This window comes from Ruditapes philippinarum, unplaced genomic scaffold (genome assembly GCF_026571515.1).
Source record: "Ruditapes philippinarum isolate M1 unplaced genomic scaffold, ASM2657151v2 ctg4692_1_1_1_1, whole genome shotgun sequence".
Lineage (NCBI taxonomy): Eukaryota > Metazoa > Mollusca > Bivalvia > Venerida > Veneridae > Ruditapes > Ruditapes philippinarum.
The window spans coordinates 43,187-68,216 of record NW_026862804.1 but is presented as its reverse complement, the minus strand read 5'-3'; the positions used below and the strand labels follow the sequence as shown (position 1 = coordinate 68,216).

At 30.8% G+C, this 25,030-nt stretch overlaps 1 protein-coding gene and 1 long non-coding RNA gene across 2 annotated transcripts; both read right to left on the bottom strand.

Moving 5' to 3' along the window:
* Positions 1-3,270: 3,270 nt before the first annotated feature.
* Positions 3,271-4,254, bottom strand: LOC132720274 (uncharacterized). Its single transcript, XR_009624321.1, has 3 exons — positions 4,179-4,254; positions 3,744-3,862; positions 3,271-3,455 (listed from the first exon to the last, which is right to left on the bottom strand). It is a non-coding gene; the product is annotated as an uncharacterized LOC132720274 (long non-coding RNA).
* A 289-nt stretch (positions 4,255-4,543) lies between these two features.
* On the bottom strand, positions 4,544-16,048 carry LOC132720269 (uncharacterized). Its single transcript, XM_060704361.1, has 13 exons — positions 15,779-16,048; positions 11,000-11,204; positions 10,620-10,668; positions 10,208-10,308; positions 9,821-9,908; positions 9,151-9,354; positions 8,719-8,816; positions 8,267-8,368; positions 7,776-8,055; positions 6,731-7,072; positions 6,124-6,193; positions 5,546-5,667; positions 4,544-4,641 (listed from the first exon to the last, which is right to left on the bottom strand). Exons 2-13 carry the CDS (start codon positions 11,108-11,110, stop codon positions 4,544-4,546), a joined length of 1,665 nt encoding a protein of 554 aa, XP_060560344.1. The 5' UTR covers positions 11,111-11,204; positions 15,779-16,048.
* Positions 16,049-25,030: the final 8,982 nt, after the last annotated feature.

Below are 25,030 nucleotides of genomic sequence, written 5' to 3'. Positions count from 1 at the left end.
ATAACAAACAGATGGTCTGTCTGTAAATAAACAAACTTTCTATTTTTACTCTTTTTATATAGGGTACAATCTATAATATACCATATGTTGATACTGAGCCCCTGTTTAAATAATATGGAGCAAAGGCTATATGGGGCTCAATCAAGTATGAATACCTCTATTATGTGTTATCAAGAGGACTTCATCACATTCCTATAATAATTTTAAAAAAAATGAAGAATATAAATGAATTAAATGAAATAATTACTAGATATGATATTTCACAGCACACAGAGGTTATGAACGAAAAGCAAATAAACTTGAAATAAGTCTGATATTTAGGTTTTGTGTACCAGATGAATATGTGTGTTTGTTACAAAAATATATTGCTGAAAACTGCTTTTCAAAATAATAATTTTAAACTTTTTCAAAAACACTTTCTTTTAATAATTGCATTTAGTCATTTTAATATTGAGCACACATTACAACACATGTATTGTGGCAAATATTATTGCTTTTGAAGAAATTACACTAAAAGCAAAAAAGCAATTATATTAAATTTATAATGTTATACTTAACAAGCAGTACATATGCTAGATAAATGAACATTCGTGTATTACATTGCATTTTATCTAAGTTAACAAATGCATCCATTTTTATCCCCCTTGCAATCTCATTAACTATTGCCAGTCGACTTTTTTTGCAGAGAAAAATTTGAAAGAGATAATTTCATTACAAAAGTATCACATATGAAATGTTTAAAATGGAGTTTGGAATTATTTTAACATTGTTGATGAGCAAATTATGAACATGAATACATTTCTGTTAATCAGATCTATTATCTCACACTTAAATATACCTGCTAGGACAATTTCAATCGTTGTTGGTAAACAATATCAGATTTATCTCCCTTACATACTCAGACAGTAAATCAGGTTTAATAAAGCAAATGTACATTCACAAAAGAAAAAGGGAAGTGCCTCATTGTAATTATTTGGATATAAAGCGCCATAGTTACTAAAATGCTCAGGGACTAAACTTGTAGCAAAACATAAACAAGGAGAGCAACTGTATTATTTTAAGACTCAAAAAGCTAGTTGCTTTTACTCGTGTATGTAAACAACATGGAAAATAACTGGACAACATATACGTATGTGACAGATACATATTGTTTATGATAACAACAAATCACAATAAAAGAGAATACTTTTATTTATAAATATAATATCTGAAGGTATTGTTGAATATAAAAAAGAAATATTATTCAGCAATTTCATACGCAATTTGGAAACAGTCAAACTGGTGGCCCAATGTGGAGGGGATAGTGTTTTCAACTGTTGCCCAAGGCCATAGGGTGACAGTTCAAAACACTATCCCCAACACCCAGGGATAACTGTTTGACTGTTCCTTAATCACATGTGAAATTACTGTTTTATTGCCTGATCAATTACTGTTTTAACACTACTTGCAGAAGAAAAACAAGACAAAGAAAATAGTTTTTAAATATGTACTAATGAAACTTTCTCAATTTAGCAATCTTTCAACTATGCCACGTCTTTTCTGGTTTATGATCATGATCGATGGACGATTCAAGGGGGAATCCTCTATGACGTTAGAGCACGCGAGGGAAACAGTCGAAACTATTGACAGGTCAACAGTTCGCTTAGAAATTCAGAAAACAGTAATTAAAATACCAAATAACATCTATATAAGGTATCAGGTAATAAATAATATACAGTTATTTCATATGTGATTTGAAAACAGTCAAACTGTTGGTCCGAGGTGGATGGGGTAGTGTTTTGAACTGTTGTCCAAGGCCGTAGGCCAAGGGCAACAGTTCAAAACACTTTCACCGACACCGAGGGACAACTGTTTGACTGTTCCCAAATCAGATATGAAATAACTGTTTTATATCCTAATCAACTAATATTTTAATAGTAATTGCAGAAGAAAAAAGGAACAAGAAAACAGTTTTGCACATATGTTAATAATTAATCTTAATACTTTAACTATTTCAAGTCACGTCTAGTTTATGATCAGGATCGATGGACGCTTCAGGTGGGAATCCTATATGACGTTACTGACGTCAAAGCACGCGAGGGAAACAGTCAAAACTATTGAGCGGTCAACAGTTCGCGAACGTGGACGATTAAAGAATTTCAGATCACAGTAAAAAATAGCAAATTACATTTATATAAGGTATCAGGTAATAATATAACTGGTTCAATAACTGTACTTTTTATCACAGCCATAGCTATACGCTAAACAATTTAAAACACATAGGTTTGTGAGTTACAGTAAAATAACAACCCTACCCGGAATGTCGCGTTAGTGTTTAACATATCTATTTTAATACCCCGAACAAACACTTCATTTGGACTATGTTTCTATAGGTTATTATTTCCTTCAGGTTTTCACTGTGAAAATGTACTGTTCCCTATGTAACAGTACAATTGTTTAACTTTACTTTACAGTAAAAAACCCCCTTGGTTATGAAGAAAATTAAAAAAGGGGGGGGTTAAAATAAAGTATGTATTTTTTATTTTTATTGTATAATTTTCAAACGGATTTTTTAAAAAAACTTTATTTTAAATCCAACGCCCTTTTAACATTCCGTTTTACATTAAAAAAAGACATAAAAAAGTAAAAAAGGTTTTATTAAAACTGTAAAATTTGAGGAGTCATATAATATAAACATATTGTGTGATTAATATTTTAGAAATAAAAAACTAAAAGTATTTTTAAATTTTTTAATTTACCTTGACTCTTCTTAAAAAAAAAAATTTTACTTTTTCTGTGAAACTTACGTTAGAAAATTTCTTAAAAAAGCCCTTTTCAAAAACAAAGAAAAGAAAAAAAATATGTCTGGAAAAATGTTTTTCAAAAACCGTCATTTGCTTATAATTCAATTAAAAAAGTTTTATTTTTTATATTATATATACGCAAAAAAGGGGTTTAAATAAATAAATTTAAAAAAATTTTGAAAGGCTAATTTAAAAATTATTTTTTGGGGGTATCAGTTAACAAATTTTCACTAGAAATGGTCACATAAAATCATTTTTTCTGTTCTAAGTTGATGTATACCAGTTTAAAAAAATTCAAAAATGGATGTCAAGTTTAAGTGAATAAAATGTGAAGGGCCTGCGTGCTTAATCTTTATATCTGAATGTAAAAACAACAAATTAATCTTTTCCAAAAAAATTTTATTTGAACACAGTCTTCGAAATAAACATAACAATATATAGTCATTTTAGAAATGTTTTTATATTGATAATGTTTCTGTTACTCAATGACCATGACTGTTAGAACATGTTGTCATTGTCCCTATTTTTAAAGTGTAAAAGATGATGGTAATTTATTTTATCAGTGATGTTATACATGTATTCTAAAATAATTGTACTTAAGGATAACTGTCTAGTCAAACAGTTGATGTATTTATTTATAAACTGGTTTTACTTACCTCTATCTGGATCATCCTAAAATATAAATAATAATCACTAATGCACCATACGATAAAAGACGAAAGCAAAATACACAATGAATGTATTGAATTTCATGAAAATACTTTCCGTTATTTAACAAATGTTTGAAACTAATTTATATTTGGACGAGCAGCAAGTAAGGTGCCTTCTATCGGCCGAGCCATCGGAAATGTTTGCGTAGTTCCAGAATAAGTATTTTCAATTAAAACTTATCAAATTTTATTTCATTCCGATTACTATAATGGCATGCTAATGGTTTTTAATCACTGGTTAAAGACTTACAGTGTTGTTTTCTTGTGGTGGTAAAAATGGACCCATATTACCTGGCAGATTCACATTCTTAGCATTCACCACTGTGCTTTGATTCTCTATTTCGTTTATATTTTTGTATACTGTCACTCCTACAGGAAACACATATTAAATATTAACACGAAAATAAATTATTTTTAACTATTGGACACACTTTGTACTCAAACATTTCTTAAAGGAAATATTTCAGATAATAATACAGAGATCTTGTAAAATAGACTCTTTTGCAGGACCTTCTTAATCTGGATAAAACAAAAATGCTATAATTTTTATTTTGTTTTTAAAGCATATTAAATATAAAAGTTGTATTGTAAAATTTGTATTCGTTGATGCATTGTAAAAAATAAAGTACTTTTTCTGTTGTTTATTTTCAATCATTAATAATGTTATATAACGTACAATACTTACTTGGTTTCGTCAAGACAAAACACAGAATCACGGAAACAAGCACTATGACGACGAGGACGACCACGACGCTGATCACTGTAAACATGAATATAAATAAATGGAGTAGTTTGATAATACTTAATAATAATTTTTACATTTGTCTCAGTTGTTTTCTTGATATTCATTCTTGATAACATTATGGAAATTTGTTAAACTATAACTTTAATGCAAACGTCTTAAAAGAGTTTACAAATATTATTTTATCTACTTTTGCACTTTCAACTTGTTTAGTCCTTAAAGAAAAAAAAAATGAATTTTAAAAGATGTCAAATATGTAAATATGCATATATTCAACATTTATATTGATGAGTTGAATAGGGCCGTTTTTAAAACTTACAGACAATGGCCCACAAAGGAAATTCGGAGTTCTGGTTATCATAATAGTTTGTTACATTGTCTTTATCATCTGTTATCGGTGGTCTCCCTGTAGAATATAAGTAAAAATTTGTAAAAATAAACCGCATACAGGTATTGTAATCCACGCAGCGGTTGTTTAATGTGGTCCTGTTTATTTTCATACGAAACATTACAGGAGGTAATATTCTTAGTGTAATTATTTTTCAATTTAAGTACATTGTTTCAAGTACTTTTATGCATTTTTCATTCAGTATTGTATTTTTGCTTCCTTTCTTTCAGAACTCACTCCAGATTTGTTTTGTTTTGAAATTGAGCCACTTTCCCACCGCTATAACAAAGTCAGTATAATTTGTAACCAAGTGCTATTTTATAGATTTTTGTTATTTTCCAAGAAAGACAACTATGTCGATCTTGTTTGATTCTATCTGTAGAGCAATAACCACATTTAACAAAATAATACTTATACCAAAGTAAAACTACATTATCTCTCTTAAGCAAGCATCACTTCTAAACAAACATAAGCAAACACACCTTGCCCAAACATGTCTATCCTATTGATAGGTTGTACTGTATGAGAGGAATGTGAAATTACTATTGACGGTTGTTAGGTTTTACACCGCACCAACACAGTATATGTCATATTGCGACTGTCTAACTTTACTTGTGGTGGAGGAGAACGTCAGGTACTTTGCCGTGCATTATTTTATGAACGGACTGGTACATAAGTAGAACCACCGACGTTCTGTAAGTTAGTTAGATAGCTTCATCACATGAATGAATCCAAAGTCCATGTCAGAAATCGAACCCACAGCGGCAAGGGTAAAGTGGTTTGAAGTCAACGACTTTAATCACTTGGTCATGTAAGTCCCCTATAATTCATATCAGTTGTCAAAATAACAATCATTTTCTGACAAAGTGAGATTCATTTAAATCAAGGCTTGATTATACTTAGAGAACCATATGTAAGTTACCAGTTGTCTTTCTCGTCTTTGGCACTGTTTGTGTGTTAGGGTATAGATACGTGGTTGTTAATGATGCTTTCGTAGTGGTTGGACGTGATGGCAATTGTTCTTTCGTAGGATAGATGTTGGTCCTATTTTATAAAAAATACAAGTTAATGTATTCGTATTCATCTTTGAATTAATTAAATATTAACTTGTAACATTTAAGATTATACTTTAAGTTAATAGATTTAGCAAATTGATACAAACATATATATAATCGCAAAGAAGAAATTCAATTGAATAAATGCATAATAATTATTGGTGAGTCTTTTGACACAAACGTTTCCTAATTAACAGCTTTGCATTACCTTTTAACAATATGTCAGTAAACTTTACTTATAGCTCTGTATTATTGCACTGGTGAGATTATCTACGATTTATAGATATATTTATATCTTGATTACGATACATGTTTCAAATAAGTTCTAACTAAAGTAAGACTTTGAAATAACAAAAGAAACTGCAAAAGTTAATTAACCACGTGAATTATACAGCCTGCCAAAAATTATGTCACTTTCTATTTTTAAAGATAGAAATTCACTTACGTTGGAGTACAAACAAAATCAGGTGCATTCCTCTCGAACCAAGTATCACATATGTCAACACATGTGCCATCTGAAATTAAAACGTAAGTACTTCATTTATCACTTTTCAAGCCATACAAACTAGTTTTCTTGCAGAGGAAGAAGCTTCATAACATTTCTATGATTAAATGTGTCTTTATAAAAGAGACTGCATAAGTATGAAGAAATAACAATGTTCATATAATACGTTATGTTTATCACTTTTATGGTTACCTGGTCATCATAAAATAGTTCAAAACCCCATTAGTTGGTAGTATTTCATAACGTTTACAAGAAGGAAACTGAATTGCATGTGTTGGCATTGTTATTTCAAAAAGAGTATTATGGTCTGGTTTGAATTACTGTATTATAAGCTTAAATAATCCGAGCTGTTGCTAGGCGTTCATACAGAGCCGTATAAACTGTTATTAAGAATAAATTTACATTTCTGTACCACTGTTTTCTTTGTTTTAGATAATTAAAGTGAGGATCACGGTTGTCTAATTTAAACGTGCAGGATTATGAACATACATGTATATCATTATATAAGTTTGAATTAAGAATAATAATCAAATAAAAAATGTTATACTTGGAAGAGGTTGTTGCCTTTCTTTGCAAGGATTATAATCGCCAACATAGTCGCAAAAAAACGGATCATGTAGTTCTTCTTTGTCGTAATCCAGTAGAAAATTGCCGGCTCCGTTGAAGTAGCCCAGTTGAAAATTACAATAAACTTGGGTAGGATTAGTTGTGTTGCCAACGGAATACACAACGTATTTTTCTGGGATATCTTCCAGGTCTCTATGTTCGTCTACACATGCGTGAATGCAGTCAGATTCATAGGACTGGTATGTTCGGCCTGGGCAATTATCCTCTTGGAGCAATATTTTTCTCGGATAATTGATATCGATACCCGCCTTGTAATACCGACCTAAAATGTAATATAATGCGTATGAAATGAAGGTAAAATGTTGTTACAGAGGTAATTAAATTTATGTAGAACTAATTACTTTATTCGATAATTTTTATTTATATTTATCCAACTAAGGGTGTTAAATGTATGCATAAGTAAATGCATTCATCATTTTATAAAAAAAAAAAAAATACTTGGAAGATATAGTTGTAATAATTTGAATATTTTATCTTAATACTATGCTCCTTTTGTTTCTTTGGCTGAATGTTAACGTTATGTAAATACTATATTAAACAGCGTTTATTTAAACTGGCATGATGCCAACCAACTTAAGCATTAATGTAAGTGTACAGGTCAAATGATAAAGTCTTTATAGAAATTATAGGTATATTGTTTTTTTGCAAAACTTTCATTCTGAGAACAATAACAATTAAGTGTAGACAGTATGGTATGCTTTTCACGTAACAATGATACTTAAGTTCTTGTGTAGTCCATATTATCACTTTATAATTTCATTTTTGCAGGAAACAGTTCATTATTCAACTTTATCAAAACATCAAATAGTTTGACATAAATTTTGTCACAATTATGGATTTAGGTTGTAAGTCATAAGTCAGAAATTTTAGTACTATTTTACAAAATAAAAGAAGAAAATACCTTAACAGAATACAAATCAATCAATTGTTATATCTAAAACCAAGATTCATATTAGATAAGGTACCTTTTTGGCATGATAAATTCTTTTTCAAGCACACGAAGGCACCAAATTCATTAGTGTTGATACAATATGGCTTTTCACCTTCATCACATAGGTCTGAGAAATCGCAGCTGTCTGTCAAGAGTTGAAGGTCATTCCCATTGGTGTGACAAAGTTCCTTCAATGAATACAAGTTGTCCATGTTACAGTATTTAGATTCCAGCAAATCTTTCGAAAACATCATTGCATCTTCGTTGCGGGGAGCTGCATTTACATGGCCTATGGTTAAGAGGAAAATCAGGACCTGAAAAGAAGAAATATCATATTATTAATTTCAACCTTGGTATAATGCACCCTTATGAAGCCATAAATATTGCTGTAGAATTTTTTTTCTTTATAACATTAAATTAATTATTAAATTACATTTAAATTACTGGTTTCTAAGTTAACGCTTTAAGAAGAGATATTAGCGTCAGAAGTTGATATTACATTACTGTTGTTACATGTTTTCTTACCATGAGTATTTTATCCAAAAATAGTTTGGGTTTCTTTCTTTTTGTGCGTTTCGAACTATTCTCTTCTTGTATTTTTTCTGCTGGTTTTAAGTCTAAATGATCCTGATATCAAAACATAGACAACAATTAGATGGACATACAAGCCACTAAATACGCAAAAGAATATTGATGTTCCGTTATATTCAAAAGGAAAATTAATTTAAAGTCCATTATCTATATCTCGTTATGATAACCACTGATTTTAATAATGAAGCAGTGGTATGGTATATCTCTTTTATGGTTAAGTTAGATTTAAATAACTTATAAGGGCTTATTTCAAGATCATTGAAAAAGGTGTTGAAATATCTAACAAAATTTTTTATGCAAGATCGACAGAGTTGTCTCTCTTATTATAGTATAAATATTATATTACTTTTATCATTTAAGTGATAGTAATACAAAATGATTTTTACCTGATAAATGCGGAAGCTTTCCGAAAAATCTGAATTGTCCTCTTTTTTGCAACTATTTGTGTCTGTGACTGACTTTAGGCGGCTGAACTGAACTTTTGCTTTTTAAGAAGAAATAAATAAATAGTAAGATTTAAGTGGCATTCAATCTCAAAACTTAATACGTCAATTAAAACGATAGGTTTTTATATTCAGCCTTTCAGACAAATAACATTAGATTTACCTTGAAAAAATGTATGTTCAGTAATTGTAAACGTCAAGAAACATTGCCCACATTAGGTACATTATATGATAGCACTCTTCCTGTTTTGAAATAAAGTCAGAATTGTTTTGCATGGTAAATAGGATTTTATTTGTAAGTTGTTCACATTTTACATTCTGCCTTTCATTTAGCAAAATAATTAGTCTTTTGATTTAAAATATAAATATTCTTACGTTTGCATATAATTGCAACATTGTTGTTGATTATAAAACCTTTTTGATTTACATAGTCATCCGTATTTTGATAATATACGCAATGGAGCAATCTGTTGATGTCCAGTCCCCTTTCGGTTATCACATATAGTTTGAAGCATACGAGTTTATTCACGCTTGCCGAAAGATTCAAGTTCCCGTTTGAATACTGTGCTATTTGCATTCCTTAAATTGAACAATGTAAATATATTTTTAACATCTCCTTATCAACTAATAGGAACCTATAACAATATTCAAAAAAAGAATTGCGAGCTATTATAGTAAGTAAAGCAGATATGTGACCAAAAAAAAAAACCTATGGTTATCCTTTTTCATCACTATAAGACCTTTATTTATTGCAATCGCCTTCATCTAAACTGTAATCAAAACTTTTGCTACAGTTCCCAGTTTCTTTTCTATATCAATGTTGAGTTAAGTGTATTTGGCATTCATAGCACTTTTGGTTAAAAGGATGTAATCCTGGGTGAGGCTCCGGGCACTCGTTCCTAATACATGTAAATTGTATGTATGTAAAAATGAACAAAGAAAAACTGATCAATCCGACTGGATAGCTGTGTCGCAATTGCATTTTAAATCTTAATCAATGACCTAATGCTATATTAAAATTGTAATTTACCATTGCAATTGGTACCTTTGTCGAAATCGTTTTGTTTCCATCTATAGATCTCGGCTATGCTCGCTGATATAGACACTGATGCTGATACACTGTCAAGCAATACCTGTTTATAAAAAAATATCGGAAAAATGAGAGGAAAATGTTTATGTGTTAAAATTCTAATTTTACATGTTTTTTAATACATCACAGATGAATATTTTTTACTGTTAATGGCATGCTTGCAAGCATTTAAAGTAGACAAACAATGTCTCACAATCAATTAATACTTTGAAATACGTCTATTTATACCTGCTTTTATTTAGATTTACCAAGAAATAAGATACAGGTTATAGAAGGAAATCAAACTAAGGGCTCAGAATATGAAATCTCAACAGCTAAAAGCAGACAGTATACAAAATGAACCTGAATGCAAACAATTGTTGGGTCCGGTGTCTTATCGTCTTTTTCCGTATTCCGTTGCAGAAAGACTTTGATACCATTGCATGTCCTCGCAAACTTCGTAACTATGTAAGCCAGATAGAATAAATAAACAATAAGTTTCATCAGGAACAAAGGCTCTATATAGAGAAAGCAAATTTTACAGAACACAACAATCATATCACATTATATTTACAAAAAGAACGTTTATACTGAATTCGTTTTGAAATATAAGTACACAGAGTGCATAGTCAAACAATATTAATAAAAGACGATAAACAACGAAATAAAGGAAATAATTTATTCTATTTTTTTGTTTCAACATGCGTTCATTGTTTTAAATACTTAGCCTTATAGAAAGTATAACAACAAATACTTTTAAAAGATATAAACAGACCTGAAACATTCCATATGTTTGATAATACTTTTAAAACTCGCTGTTTGACCTAAAACAATAAAAATAATGAAAACGATTCAAAATGGTTATATGGTTCGAATAAGACTTGTTGAGAAAAAAAAAGTTAAAATAAAACTTAAATGTCTTTCAAAGCGCGTTTAGCCATTTGTTTTATTTGTTAAAAAGCATATTATGATTTGCATTACTCGTTGCATTTGAAATGTTCGTTCCATACCATTTCTAATTTAAAATTAACTGCTGCAAACGAAGATTTGTTTTAGCTATTAACACTTTCAAATTCATTTATCTTTTAGAAAACATGAAACTATAGCATTTCCGAAAAGATACTTATAATATAAGAGAGAAAAAAAACACTTTACCTTTTGAAGTATATCAGTATATGACTTTCTTAATCTGCACACTTCTACGAGTGTCTGAGGGCAATGCTCCTGGATAAACTTGTTATAACTTTGATCTGTGTCAGACATCATGTACACTTAAACGAACTTTGATGAGACATAAATGCTATTGTAACACCATCTTCAGGCTTGATAGACGTGATTTTAGACAATAAGATTGTTTATGCTGAAATACAAAGTATCAATTATAAAGAACACATTATAGAAATGCATCACATGGAAATTCATAAAAATTGATATAAATCAAATATAAGCGGAAGGCAAAAATTCCTTACCTGTCTAATTCTAATTATCAGATAAGTGGATACTATAAGAATTTCACCACAACATACATGACATATGTGTTAAGCACAATGTTTGTGGTTAAATATAAACTTTTAAATGCTTAGTTTAAAATAATTCATATACAAACTATTGTATTTCTTGTGTCCCTGCTAAGCGAGATTGTTGTTATTGCTTCCCTTAAGGATGTTTGTATTTTAATGTACCAGAGAACAAGCTTCGAAATGGTGTCCTCTAAGGAGTTTCAATGGTTGTGGGTATAAATAAACTTTTAAATGCTAAGATTAAAATGGTTGATATACAATAGTATTGTATTTTTTTGGGTCTCTGCCAAGGGAGATAAATTATGATTCAAAACTTGAATGTAAAGTGAGTTACTCCCCTTGCAAGATTCACTGATACACACGCAGAATTTTTAAGTTTTAACCACTCATTATTATTTCTTATAAATCTGTTTCACTTGATCATACTTGATGTTAGAGTTCATTTTATTATGTTGTCTGCTTTTGTGCATGGCTTTTGGCTTTTGTATGCACCACATTCTCTTGGTACATTGGCTGGGTTAAGCTTACTTTATCATTGTATACACACCGGTCCCGGTGTACACAATGCTTTCTTTATTACATTGTTTAATCACTGTGTAAATATGTTACGCTACTTTACTGATGTACCAAGCCAATTATATATGTCAATTTTATTTAATCGTCATTTATAAATGTAAATAAATGTTAAAAGCACAATACAATTGTTGATGTTGCTTCTCTTAAGCATGTTCGTATTTTAATCAATGTACTAGAGAACAAACTTCGAAATGGCAGAGTTTCAATGGCTGTGTGTATAAACTGTATCGACGAAGGGAGTCACATGACCTGAAGCAGGTTCCAGCGTTTATCTACATTTAAACTTGATACACATTTTTAGCAGTCAACAAAGTAGGTGATAACTGATAAATAATTGTATCCATGAATTCTTATAAAAAGAACAGACACTGCAAAAATTAATTATCAAAAAATATTATTAAACTTTAACTTTAAAAATAATTATAGTACAGTAGACAAATTTGTTACTTTATTAAAAGAGATTATAGTGTAATAATAAGACAAATTCTGTCAATACACACTACGTAATATCATAACGTGTTTTTGTTTGAGGTCCTGTAAAAATTAAAAATAAACAATTAAATATGGTTACTTTTAAATAAGACGATTTTATCTAAGGAAAGAATCCGGTGTCATCTCCTATAAACAGATCTTAACATTTAATTTATCAAGATTTGTTAAGGGCATTTCCTAGAAATATGTTTTATTCAATACAAAGTAGACAGGAAACTTGCAGCCTCTGCAATATATGTCAGTGTTTTCCTGGACGACATTGTCCTAGGCGAAATCTATATATAAAAAGTGATGAGACTCAAACAGCATCTTCTGGTTGAGGGGATAGGGTGCATGCCGAGATTCAAGTTGACTGGAGTAGTGCTAAATCTGTTTTAACAGAAACTTTTCTTAGCTTTAACCCTAGAATGTATCTGAAATTGTTTTATATTTGGTTTTCAAATAAGTATTTTTCTTTCTTTTCATTAGTCCTTAAACTACTTGTTCAAATAATACATGTTTATATCATACTTTTGTTGAAAAAAATGTTTTACTTACATTTATGAAATTGAAGCATGGAATAATTATCATCAAATTGTTGGCCTTAGTATTAAAAAGTTAACTATCAACCCCTACTGTAATGTATAAACGAAGACCAATTTCATTTTTTCTCAAAAATTTGACTATTGAATTTAGAAATCAATATCTGGAAGCTATGTTGATAAACAAAAGTGAAAACTTAAAAAATAATGACAGCATCCCTTGTCAGAAAGTTTCGATTTTTATTATTCTTTTATAAGTACTTCAAATTAGATTTTGTGTCGTTTCAGATAAAGCTGTTTTCTAAGGTATCACACATCGAGTTTATATATCTGTACACATACTGTGTATGTCTTTAATCATCTGGGCATTTCATTTCAAAACTATAAACATGGTTTTTAAATAACTTGTCAATAAAGATTTATAAGAATAACCACAAAAAGAAGTTATCATTACACTTGTTTTGTGCATGCTACTATATGTGTTGCTTATCTTGTCATATTTTTTATGTAGGATGAAAGATCAACTTTGTTTATGTGAAATAACAGTGAATGTTGACAGAATTTTTTTGTGTGCAAAATATTCTTCAATAGGACTTCTCCAAAATTGAGAAACATTCAGTATATTATTCCTACATGCATGGCACCATAGTCATGATTTTCCTGCAATTGCCCTTCTTCACTTCACACTTTAAATTTAAAAGCAAATGCTTCAAGTACATTTGTAGAAACAAATGTGTAACCTTAAGTGTAAAAAGATAAAGCCTTTATCATGAGTCCTTTCTTTTTCTTTAACTTTTTAATAATTATTTTAATCCACAGGTTTTAACAGTGTTTTGGCTATGAGCACTTTATTCTAAAGACATATTTATAAACACAGTGGAAATTATTAATGGATAATTGTAACCTGGAAATAGACCTGTACTGTTATCAGATACTTGAGCTTAATCAGTAATTAATGTGGTCAAGATGTGTGTTTTTCTTCTTTCTCCATGGTGAAGTGTAGTATTTTCAACAGAAATTTTTATTGTTCTCACTCTTTGATAATTATTTGACATGAAGAAGTCCACTTTTAGACAGACCTTCATAGCATGGATAGAAGTAATCTTCCACAAACACACCTCTAGTAGCTTTCCATATACATGAATATTGAGTTAAGAAGTCAGAATAGAATAGGGTAGTATAGAGAATGTATCAATGTATGAAGTAGGTAAACACATAATCTTTAAGTGAATTTAAATACCTGACTTCCTAGGTAGTTTTCATGTCAACAAGAGGAGTAATGACATGTATTGATATTATTTACTAGTAAATATTTTCTGTATAAAAAACATGTACTTAAAACTGTCAACACTAACCAATTGAATAATAGGAAAATATATGTTAATCTTATAAACCTTTGTTTATGGTTATCTAGAAAAAACATTATTTTACCCGATTAATATCTGATAAATATTTCTATGATACATGTTTGTATTTAAAATTTAAGTAAATTGATATTATCCATACATATTTTTTGCTGCCGAGTTAAAGTAAATTAGTTATATATTTCAAGATATTGGCAATGAGATTGATAATTGACTAGTCATTGATGATAAAAACATTTATGATACAATATTAAAACATCATAAATTGAGCGTTACCGATACATTCGGTACGATATTTGTAGCAATTTTGTTGGTCACGTGGGATATTGATTATTATTTTGTCACAGTAAGATAAAAAATTGAAAACAATTATGTCGAAATGTAAAGTTATTTTCATTTCTCACTGTTCAATGACCATTTGCATTTGAATGGGCATAATTTAACTTTAATAATATGCATGTAGTTACGTAACTGATAATTATGATTGACTGTTTCCATCACATGGATATTCATAAATATAAATCAAGTTGTTAACACAAGCCATATATCCCTGACCTGTCTAATTCTAATTATGAGATAAGTGGATACTATAAGAGTTTCGTTAACAAAATAACGCATGTCAATGTTTGTGGTTAAATCTATTGCTATTCAAATAAAAGGTCAGAGTAGGAATCTATCAAGGCGTAGATGAAAAAGATAAACGCGCTATCAATTGAAACTATTTACACGGTCCTTGTAATACATTCATTGTTAAGGAGTGTATCTGTTTACACGAAATACAGGAGAATTATAGTTATGATAAAAGCATATATTTAATTTAGATTAGACTTTACAATGTCTTCACATTGCACTTAAAGCACATTTCTGATATAATCAAATATTCTATGTATGACTAAATTATTAAATATGTAGGAGCGCCTTATACTTGTGCATATATTGATTTAATACTGTGCACTATCTTAGCTAACGACTTAAACATGTAATTTATGCAAACTGAGGTATTTTGTATTCCTATACACTATCTCCAAATTTAAGACGTCCACAAGATTTTAGAATAAAGTATATATCTTACTCTGTTTATCTGTTAATTGTGTGCATAGCTTCTAATGAAATGTGCCGGAATTTGGAAATAAATTAAATTACGTCTTCATTGTATAAATCTATCAAATTTAGACCAATACGTTCCTAGCAACATAATGTACTTATCAGTAAAACAAATTTTTAACATATAAGTCCAGTAACTGATTAAAGGTACGAACTATTAATTTTCTTTACGTTTTGAAATATAATTATTCTTAAAGAGAACAAAGTCTGGTGCTCTATTTATAAAACTGCAGAATTTTTCTACTGAATAGAAACTGTATTACGTTATGCCTTTTAAACTTTCAAATATTTTTCCATCTCTACATAACAAAACAAAAGAAACATTGTTGAGTAAAAATCACTTTTAAAATCACTTACCGAGTAATCTCCAAATTGTTACTTCCATGTGAACTCAAACTGCGTAATAAGCATATTACTTAAATCTATTAAAACGCCATGAAATTTGTTCCTTATCATGATAGATTACGTGATATATTAAACTTAATCACGTTAGAAACAGAGATTGTTATAAAATTTCAAAGTTGATGGTTAGTTTATATCCCGAAAAAACTTTAGTACTTTTCATAGAGATAGTCTGGTATACCTGCCCTTTTCTCTCCGCTCACTAAATTTTATAGTACGACGGGAACCAGACTATTCATTCGGATCATCTTGCACAAGTTCCACCACGTGACCATGATGTAATATTATATTTTGTATTTTATTAATGAAACGGATTTATTTGTGTTGAATTATAGTCATATAATGATTGGAAAATTTGTAAATTTACAAATTATCATAACAAAATCAGAAAAATTGTCAACAGGTATGTCTTTTGTACTTTCGGTTTCTAAAAATATACTAATCAGCAAATAATGCATACTTTACTTTGATTCTTTAATTCAACGTTATAATAAAATAAACTTGCAAAACTGATACCTACATTTATATACTATTTGTTTACATGTTAAAACTGTGTAGATTAGACCGATAATTGTGTTCCTAGGTATTTATCGAGCGATTTACACATTTTTACATACTCATAGGGATTCCATATATGAACAGTTATAGAATGTTAGCATTGCCTAATACACGTGCAATATTACTTGTTGCCATTATTTGGTTTCATTAATTGATTAACTAACAAACACTTTCGACGATGAAAAGTAGTTTCAGAAAAGAGTCTTAATCGTGTTTGGAATTTGGCGTCTTTTTAGTTCTAAATATATACACTATATATATTTATAGTTATCACATAATAACAATTTTAAATAATTGTAAACATAATTCAAGAAGATAACAAGGTAAAGTATTATGTCTTTATGTTTAAAATTAACATTTCTGGAAACAATTTGAGCAAAACGATATTTATCTATTATTTAAAAAGAAAAGTATTTTAAGGGTATAAATGTATATGTAATAATATGTTTTTAACATTAATTTACAGTAAAAAAATATTAGTTACATAGATGTATGGTCGATTTTCGAAAGAGTTTTAATTGGAATGTCTTTGTAAACAAAGTAAAATGTTTCGGAACAAAATATGTTGCTGTTATATGAGTACGGTTGTTAATAATGATTTCGTGTATGCGCCATTCACTCTCATATATTTTCAAAATTCGGAAAATAATTTTTGCAGCAGATATATAGCTTTACGCACATTAATTCCATTAGTAAGTCAGAAGACAATTTGCTACATATTTCTTTGTAGTAAATATGGATAATATTTTTTCTAGCCGGTAAAATGATATTGAACATAAAGATATATTGTTTGTACTCAACACATTGACTATAATAATGAGCTAAAGTTAAAAGCATTTTAATTTTCATCTGAAAAAGTAAAAATTCAAATAAGAGGTACATGTCATGTTGCATTTTCACGGGCGTCCGTAGCCGAGTTTTCAAACAACATGCCCCTCACCGCTATGGTTTCGAATTTAACAAGGGACTTTGGATATTTTTACGCGAGGAAGATTTCCAGCTGGCTTACCAAACGTCAGTGGTTCTACTTATGTTATTGTTTTTGCCAGAAATAATTCATGTAGTGATATATGAGGTCTTCTGCCATCAGTAATGCAGGAAAGTCGCTATATGACCTTTATTTTGTTGGTGCGACGTAAACCCCAAGCGAAAATAAATGTATCATTTTTTGAAACTTAATCATTTCTCTCTGTGTTATATGTCAGGAGTGTCATAGTCATTACGTAAATTTCATGAGTTCCTTTGTTTGTTTTCATGAGATAGACATGTGGTAGACATTTATATCTAATTATTTTAAAATCCGCCGATGCATGACAAAGTTACAATCAGGACGTAAATGTGTGTACCTTTAAGTTCTACTTGTGATAAAGTGTAATTCAAAATGGTAATGTGACATTGACTTTGTGTGGTAGGGACGATATTCTTAAACGTGACACATTGTCTTGCTGTGGTAGACATTTATGCCAAGTTATTCTAAAGATTCTTCAATGCATGACGAAGTTACAGTCCGGACACAAATGTGTGTACCTATAAACTCTTATTGTGATAAAGTGAAACTTCAAAATGTTAGTATGACCTTGACCTTTAAAGAAGGGACATAATTCTTAGACGCGACACATCATCTTGATGTGGTAGACATTTACGCCAAGTTTAAAATCCTTCAATGCATGACAAAGTTACAGCCCGAAGACGAAATTAACCCTCATATTGATAATGTGAAACTTCAAAATGCTAGTGTGACCTTGACCTTTGAGGTAGGGATGTAATTCTTAGACGCCACACATCGACTTGATGTAGTAGACATTTATGCCAAGTTATTTTAAAATCATTCAATGCATGAAAAAGTTACAGTCCGGACACGAAGATGTGTACCTATTAATTCTATTTGTGATCATGTGAAACGTCAAAATGTTAGTGTGACCTTGACTTTTGGGGTAGGGACCTTGTTCTTGGACGCGACACATTGTTTTGATGTGATAAACATTTATGCCAAGCTATTTCAAAATCCCTCAATGTGTGACAAAGTTGCAGTCCGGACACGAATGAAATGGGGACGCACAGACAGACAGGCGGAAGGTGCGATTTTAATATGTCGCCTTTCGGGAGCATAAAAATAATTCATGCTTTACTTTGATTTCTTTTATTCAATGCTACATTGAAATAAATAAATACCTGCATGTATATACTATTTGTTAACATGTTAAAACTGTGTAGTGTAGATTAGACCGAATATCGTGTTCATGATACCGTGTTGAGTTATTTATCCGAAGTTGTACGGCAACAGCCGAGGAATTACGAATGTGATAACGATTTACGCATGTTTCAAACTTATTTGTAACGCGATCATGGGGATTCCAAATACGTAATCATATATATAAATAGTTTAAGTGTATTTATTTTCAGAAATAATTGTGAAGCATTGCCTAATACACGTGCAATATTACTTGTTGTAATATTTGGTTTGAATAATTAATGAACAAACAAGGACTTTCAATCTCAGAAAGGAACTCGGTTTTGTTTGTAAGTTGACTTCTTTTTACTTCTAGATATATACAAGCATTATCATAATTATTATGATATTTTTTTTAATTCGAACGAATAATAATGTATAGTATAATATCTTTAAATATCTTTAAAAATTAACATTTCTGGAAACAATTTCAGCGAAACGTTATTTATTTATTATGCCCCCATTTCGAAGAAAAGGGGGTATATTGCTTTGCACTTGTCGGTCCGTCGGTCCGTCGGTCCGTAGACCAAATGGTTTCCGAGTGATAACTAAAGAACCCTTAGGCCTAGGAACTTCAAACTTGGAATGGTGATTGGTCATGACCAGTAGATGACCCCTATTGATTTTGGGGTCAAGGGGTCAAAGGTCAAGGTCACATTGACCTTGTAAGCAAAAACGGTTTCCGATCAATAACTAAAGAACCTTAAGGCCTAGGAACTTCAAACTTAGTATGGTGATTGGTCATGATCAGTAGATGACCCCTATTGATTTTGGGGTCAAGGGGTCAAAGGTCAAGGTCACATTGACCTTGTAAGCAAAAACGGTTTCCGATCAATAACTAAAGAACCTTAAGGCCTAGGAACTTCAAACTTGGTATGGTGATTGGTCATGATCAGTAGATGACCCCTATTGATTTTGGGGTCAAGGGGTCAAAGGTCAAGGTCACATTGACCTTGTAAACAAAAACGGTTTCCGATCAATAACTAAAGAACTTTAAGGCCTAGGAACTTCAAACTTGGTATGGTGAATGGTCATGATCAGTAGATGACCCCTATTGATTTTGGGGTCAAGGGGTCAAAGGTCAAGGTCACATTGACCTCTTGGGTAAAAACGGTTTCTGACCAATAACAAAAGAACCCTTAGGCCTAGGAACTTCAAACTTGGTATGGTGATTGGTTATGACCAGCAGATGACCCCTATTGATTTTGGGGTCAAGGGGTCAAAGGTCAAGGTCACATTGACCTCTTGGGTAAAAACGGTTTCTGACCAATAACAAAAGAACCCTTAGGCCTAGGAACTTCAAACTTGGTATGGTGATTGGTTATGACCAGCAGATGACCCCTATTGATTTTGGGGTTAAGGGGTCAAAGGTCAAGGTCACATTGACCTTGTAGGTAAAAACGGCTTCCGATCAATAACGAAAGAACCCTTAGGCCTAGGAACTCCAAACTTGATATGGTGATTGGTCATGATCAGTAGATGACCCCTATTGATTTTGGGGTCAAGGGGTCAAAGGTCAAGGTCACATTGACTTCTTATGTTAAAACGGTTTCCGATCAATAACTAAAGAACCCTTAGGCCTAGGAACTTCAAACTTGGTATGGTGATTGGTCATGACCAGCAGATGACCCCTATTGATATTGGGGTTAAGGGGTCAAAGGGCAAGGTTACATTGACCTTGTAGGTAAAAATGCTTTACAATCAATAACTTAAGAACCCTTAGGCTTAGGAACTTCAAACTTGGTATGGTGATTGGTCATGACCAGCAGATGACCTATTGATTTTGGGGTCAAGGGGTCAAAGGTCAAGGTCACATTGATGTTGTAGGTAAAAATGGTTTCCGATCAATTAACTAAAAACGCTTAGGCCTAGGAACTTCAAACTTTGTATGATGATTGGTCGTGACCAGCAGATGACCCCTATTGAGTTTTGGGTCAAGAGGTCAAAGGTCAAGGTCACTTTGACCTTGTAAGTAAAAACGGTTTCTGATCAAAAGCTTAAGAACGCTTAGGCCTAGGAACTTCAAACTTGGTATGGTGATTTGTCATGACCAGCAGATTACCCCTATTGATTTTGGGATCAAGGGGTCAAAGGTCAAGGTCACATTGACATTGTAAGTAAAAACAGTTTCTGATCAATAACTAAAGAACGCTTCGGCCTAGGAACTTCAAACTTGGCATGGTGATTAGTCATGACCAGCAGATGACCCCCATTGATTTTGGGGTCAAAGGTCAAGGTCACATTGACCTTGTATGTTAAAACGGTTTCCGATCAATAACTAAAGAACCCTTAGGCCTAGGAACTTCAAACTTGGTATGGTGATTGGTCATGACCAGCAGATGACCTATTGATTTTGGGTCAAGGGGTCAAAGGTCAAGGTCACATTGACCTTGTAGGTAAAAACGGTTTCTGATCAATTAACCATAAACGCTTAGGCCTAGGAACTTCAAACTTTGTATGATGATTGGTCGTGACCAGCAGATGACCCCTATTGAGTTTTGGGTCAAGGGGTCAAAGGTTAAGGTCATGACCAGTAGATACTTGATAACCCTTATTAATTGTTTGATCACTGGGTCAGAAGTCATGCATAATAACCTTATCACATGACTAATTGGCTGCAGATAGGGGGCATACATGTTTTACAAACATATCTTGATTTTACAAAATAGTATTTTGAAAGTCAAAAGATATATGTAATGTAATATGAACATTTACTAACGGTAAAATATTATTCTTTACAAAATTTGTATGGTCGATTTTCGAAAGAGATGTAACATGGAATGTCATTGTGAACAGAGTAAATGTTTCGAAACATAATATATATTTTGCTGTTATTTGAGTACAGTTGTTAATAATGATTGCGTGGATGCGCCATTTACTGTTTACTGTATCTTTTCAAAATTTAAACAATATTTTTGCATTTATACACTTCATTTCCATAAATAAGTCAGAAGACAATTTGCTTAGTACCTTCATATTTCTGTATTGTATAACACAATCATTCCAGCCGATAAAAATGGCATTGAACATGTTTGCACTATACACATTGAATATATGATGATTGAATGATAAATGTAAAAAACAGCAAAATTAAGTTCAATTTAATGATCATCTGAAAAGATAGAATTTCAAATGAGAGATGTATGTCATGTTGCATATTCACGGGCGTCCAGGCCGACTTGACTTCAAACAATTTGACCCTTACCGCTGTGGGACCGAATCTAACTAGGGACTTAATTCGAGGAAACTATCTGGCTAGCTTAAAACGTCGGTGGTCAATCATTCCTGAAATAATACACGAAGAGATATTTAAGGTCTTCTTCCATCAATTATGCTGGAAAGTCGCCATTTGATTTGTTTAATGGTACGACGTAAAGGCCCCAACCGAAAATAAATGTAGCATTTTTGGAACTTGATCATTTCCAAACCTGTGTAGTATAGCGATACATTTTTGACAGCAATTACACGTGAATTACCTGACTTCCTAGTTAGTTTTTCATGTAAATAAGATGAATTATGACAGGTATAAATATGATTTATTATTTAACGCAATATAGATAATATTTTCGGTTAAAACAACTAATATAAATAACCAGAAGCTTAAATTTGTCGACACTAGCCAGTTCAATAACAGTAAATTATAATTATGTTAATCTATTAAATTTTTATGTTTTTTGCTATCCAGAAAAGTTTCATTTACCCGTTTAATAACTGCATAACACCTACATAATGCATGTTTGTATTTATAATTTGATTGAAGTGATATTATCCTCAATTTTCGCAGTCGAAAAGTGACTTGAATAGTTGCTATTGTAATTATGATTAATTAATAATTGATCATAAAAAAATTATGATTACAATATAAAAAGGTACATTACTAGAGCGTTACAGATATTTGAGTGATATCTGAGTGATATTTTTAGAAATTTTCTATGGTCACGTTGATTATTGACTATTATTTTGATTAATTTTGTTAGTAAAATAAAATATTTAGCACATTTATACCAAAATTTTATGTTATTTTTATGTCATAAATGTTCGCTATTCATTAATACTTAGATAAGCATGTCACTTTAATGGTATAAATAATAGATGATTTTGACTAACAGTTTTAAAAGACCTAGGTCATCTATGTGAAAAGTTCAACTTTTGATGTATATGTGTTATTAAACGTCAGTGTAGATTCTTTTAACACACTTTTGTAGAATTGTTTATAATATTTATAATTATAACTAAATTTTCAGTATGTTATATAATGTAGCATAATGCGTTGTATAGAAAATGAAATTGCAAAACATAAAGATTATGAGTTCATTGAAGCAATAATTTAAATTTATTTTTAGTTATGTCCTTTTATATTTATGTATTGCACATGGCAATTGTCACTACGTCCTTAGGTAAATAGTGCGTGTAATTATTTACAAGCAGGACACATACAAAATTAGAATGACAAAGACAAAATTGTGCACCAATTATCAAGATTTGTTACAATGACTTAAATTTAGAAATTGACACGGCAAGTATTATTGTAGTGGGTTAAGCCGAATATTGCATAAATATACCTATGAACAAGACGATTCTAAAACCAAAATGTAATTGTTTTATGGGAATAAAGTAAACCAAACTTGGACATGTAAGAATATGATGATGAAATGTGTTTGGATAGCATCATTTAATTTATCACATATGAATTCGTGACAAAATACTAGAGGGAAAAGTAAACAAAGGAAGATATTTTATATACAAAAAAGGAGATCAAAACAGTAGACAAAATTAATGACTTGAAGACGCCCGCACTACTATTTTTCATCAAATGAAGAGTGAAGTCAAAAGAAGACTCATTGTATCATATTCTATAATACCACAGAGAAAATCAAGATAAGGACAAAGATTTGGTCATGTTATTCATGAGCAATAAAAGTAGAACTTCAGATGGAAAGAAAATACATTTTGGTACATAGATTATGGTCGATGTATAAAAGGAAACTTGAGTCAATCCACGTCAGTGCATAATATAACTGATTGTAAAAATTTAAAAAAAAAACAGATAGTAAATCGGCACATATATCATCACGCAAAGGTCATATAACAATTGGAATTGATATTCTCGAGTAAATATTTGAAATATCGAGCTCTTGGAAAAGAGTTTATACATACATGTAATACATATGGCAGGGGAAACCAGAAGGAACAGGCGTTGCCATAAACATAAGGATAAGTGCTGCTAGTTAGACAAAGACTGTAGTCTAAAAAGAAATGTTTCATAAACTTGACGAGTATGTGTCAACAAATAAAGATAAGATATCAAAACACAATATAGTGTATATACTTGAATGGAAGGCAAAGTTGATTGAATGTTCAAAGGCAAAATCAACGAATCTTTATAAAGTCAAACAGACAGATATAAATGGTAGTGAGACGAGTAAATATATCGAGAATAACAAAATATGCTCATGACTATTGTATCAAAAACGAAGAAAGGTTTTGTCTATTTGTATAGCTCTTAAGGGGAGCGAGAAACTACAAGTTGTCTTTAGATTTCACATGGGAAATGTAAACAAGAACAAGTAATGTACATAAATATTTGGACAGCCAGGAAGAAATAGAAAACTTTATTACTGTAACGAATCAAATCTGGATCTAAAAACTGTAGGATGCTTTAGAATTGACATCGGACTGTCTAAGAATAGGACGCTGTTGTTTTGTGCAGGTTTCTTTTGTCATATTCTTAAAAAGATGATATTTTACCATTGGATTATATAACCAAATAATTATTGATTCAGATATCAAGGTGTGTTTTAATCTTAGATTACCCTTGTGCGATTCAGTGTAGTAAAGCTATTAAATTACATAGATCATTAAAGATATAAAAAGCAAAAATCTATAAAATTTTACAAGTATTCATGTAACGCATGACTTGTCATTCTAAAGAACTATCAATGTTTATTTTGTTACAAAATGTGGGGTACTGTTTAAAATTTCCTTTTGTACTGATTTCTTTCTTTCTTTTTTAAGTAATAACCTATTAAATCACTGGTACAATCATGCCCGCTAAAAATTAATTCTCAACCAAAAGATGGAAGTATACCAAATTAATATTAATTAAGAAATTAAACGAAAGGACAGATATTTTTATGCATTTAACAAGCTCTTTCTAACACCTGTAATTTTCATAAGGCATTGAAGAAATACTACGCTCAAATTTTCTATTTGAAAATACTGATTCTTGCTATACAGTCTTATCATAAATGAAAAATTACATATTGTGAAAATACACACAGAGAAGATAATTATGTTACGTTTTGAACTTGACATGCTTAGCCCAGTATGAATACATAGTGTCATTAAAAATCTGGCAGTTGTTTTTGTTTTGTTTTGGGTTTTTTTAGGAAAACGTCAAATTAACTTGACTAATAAAT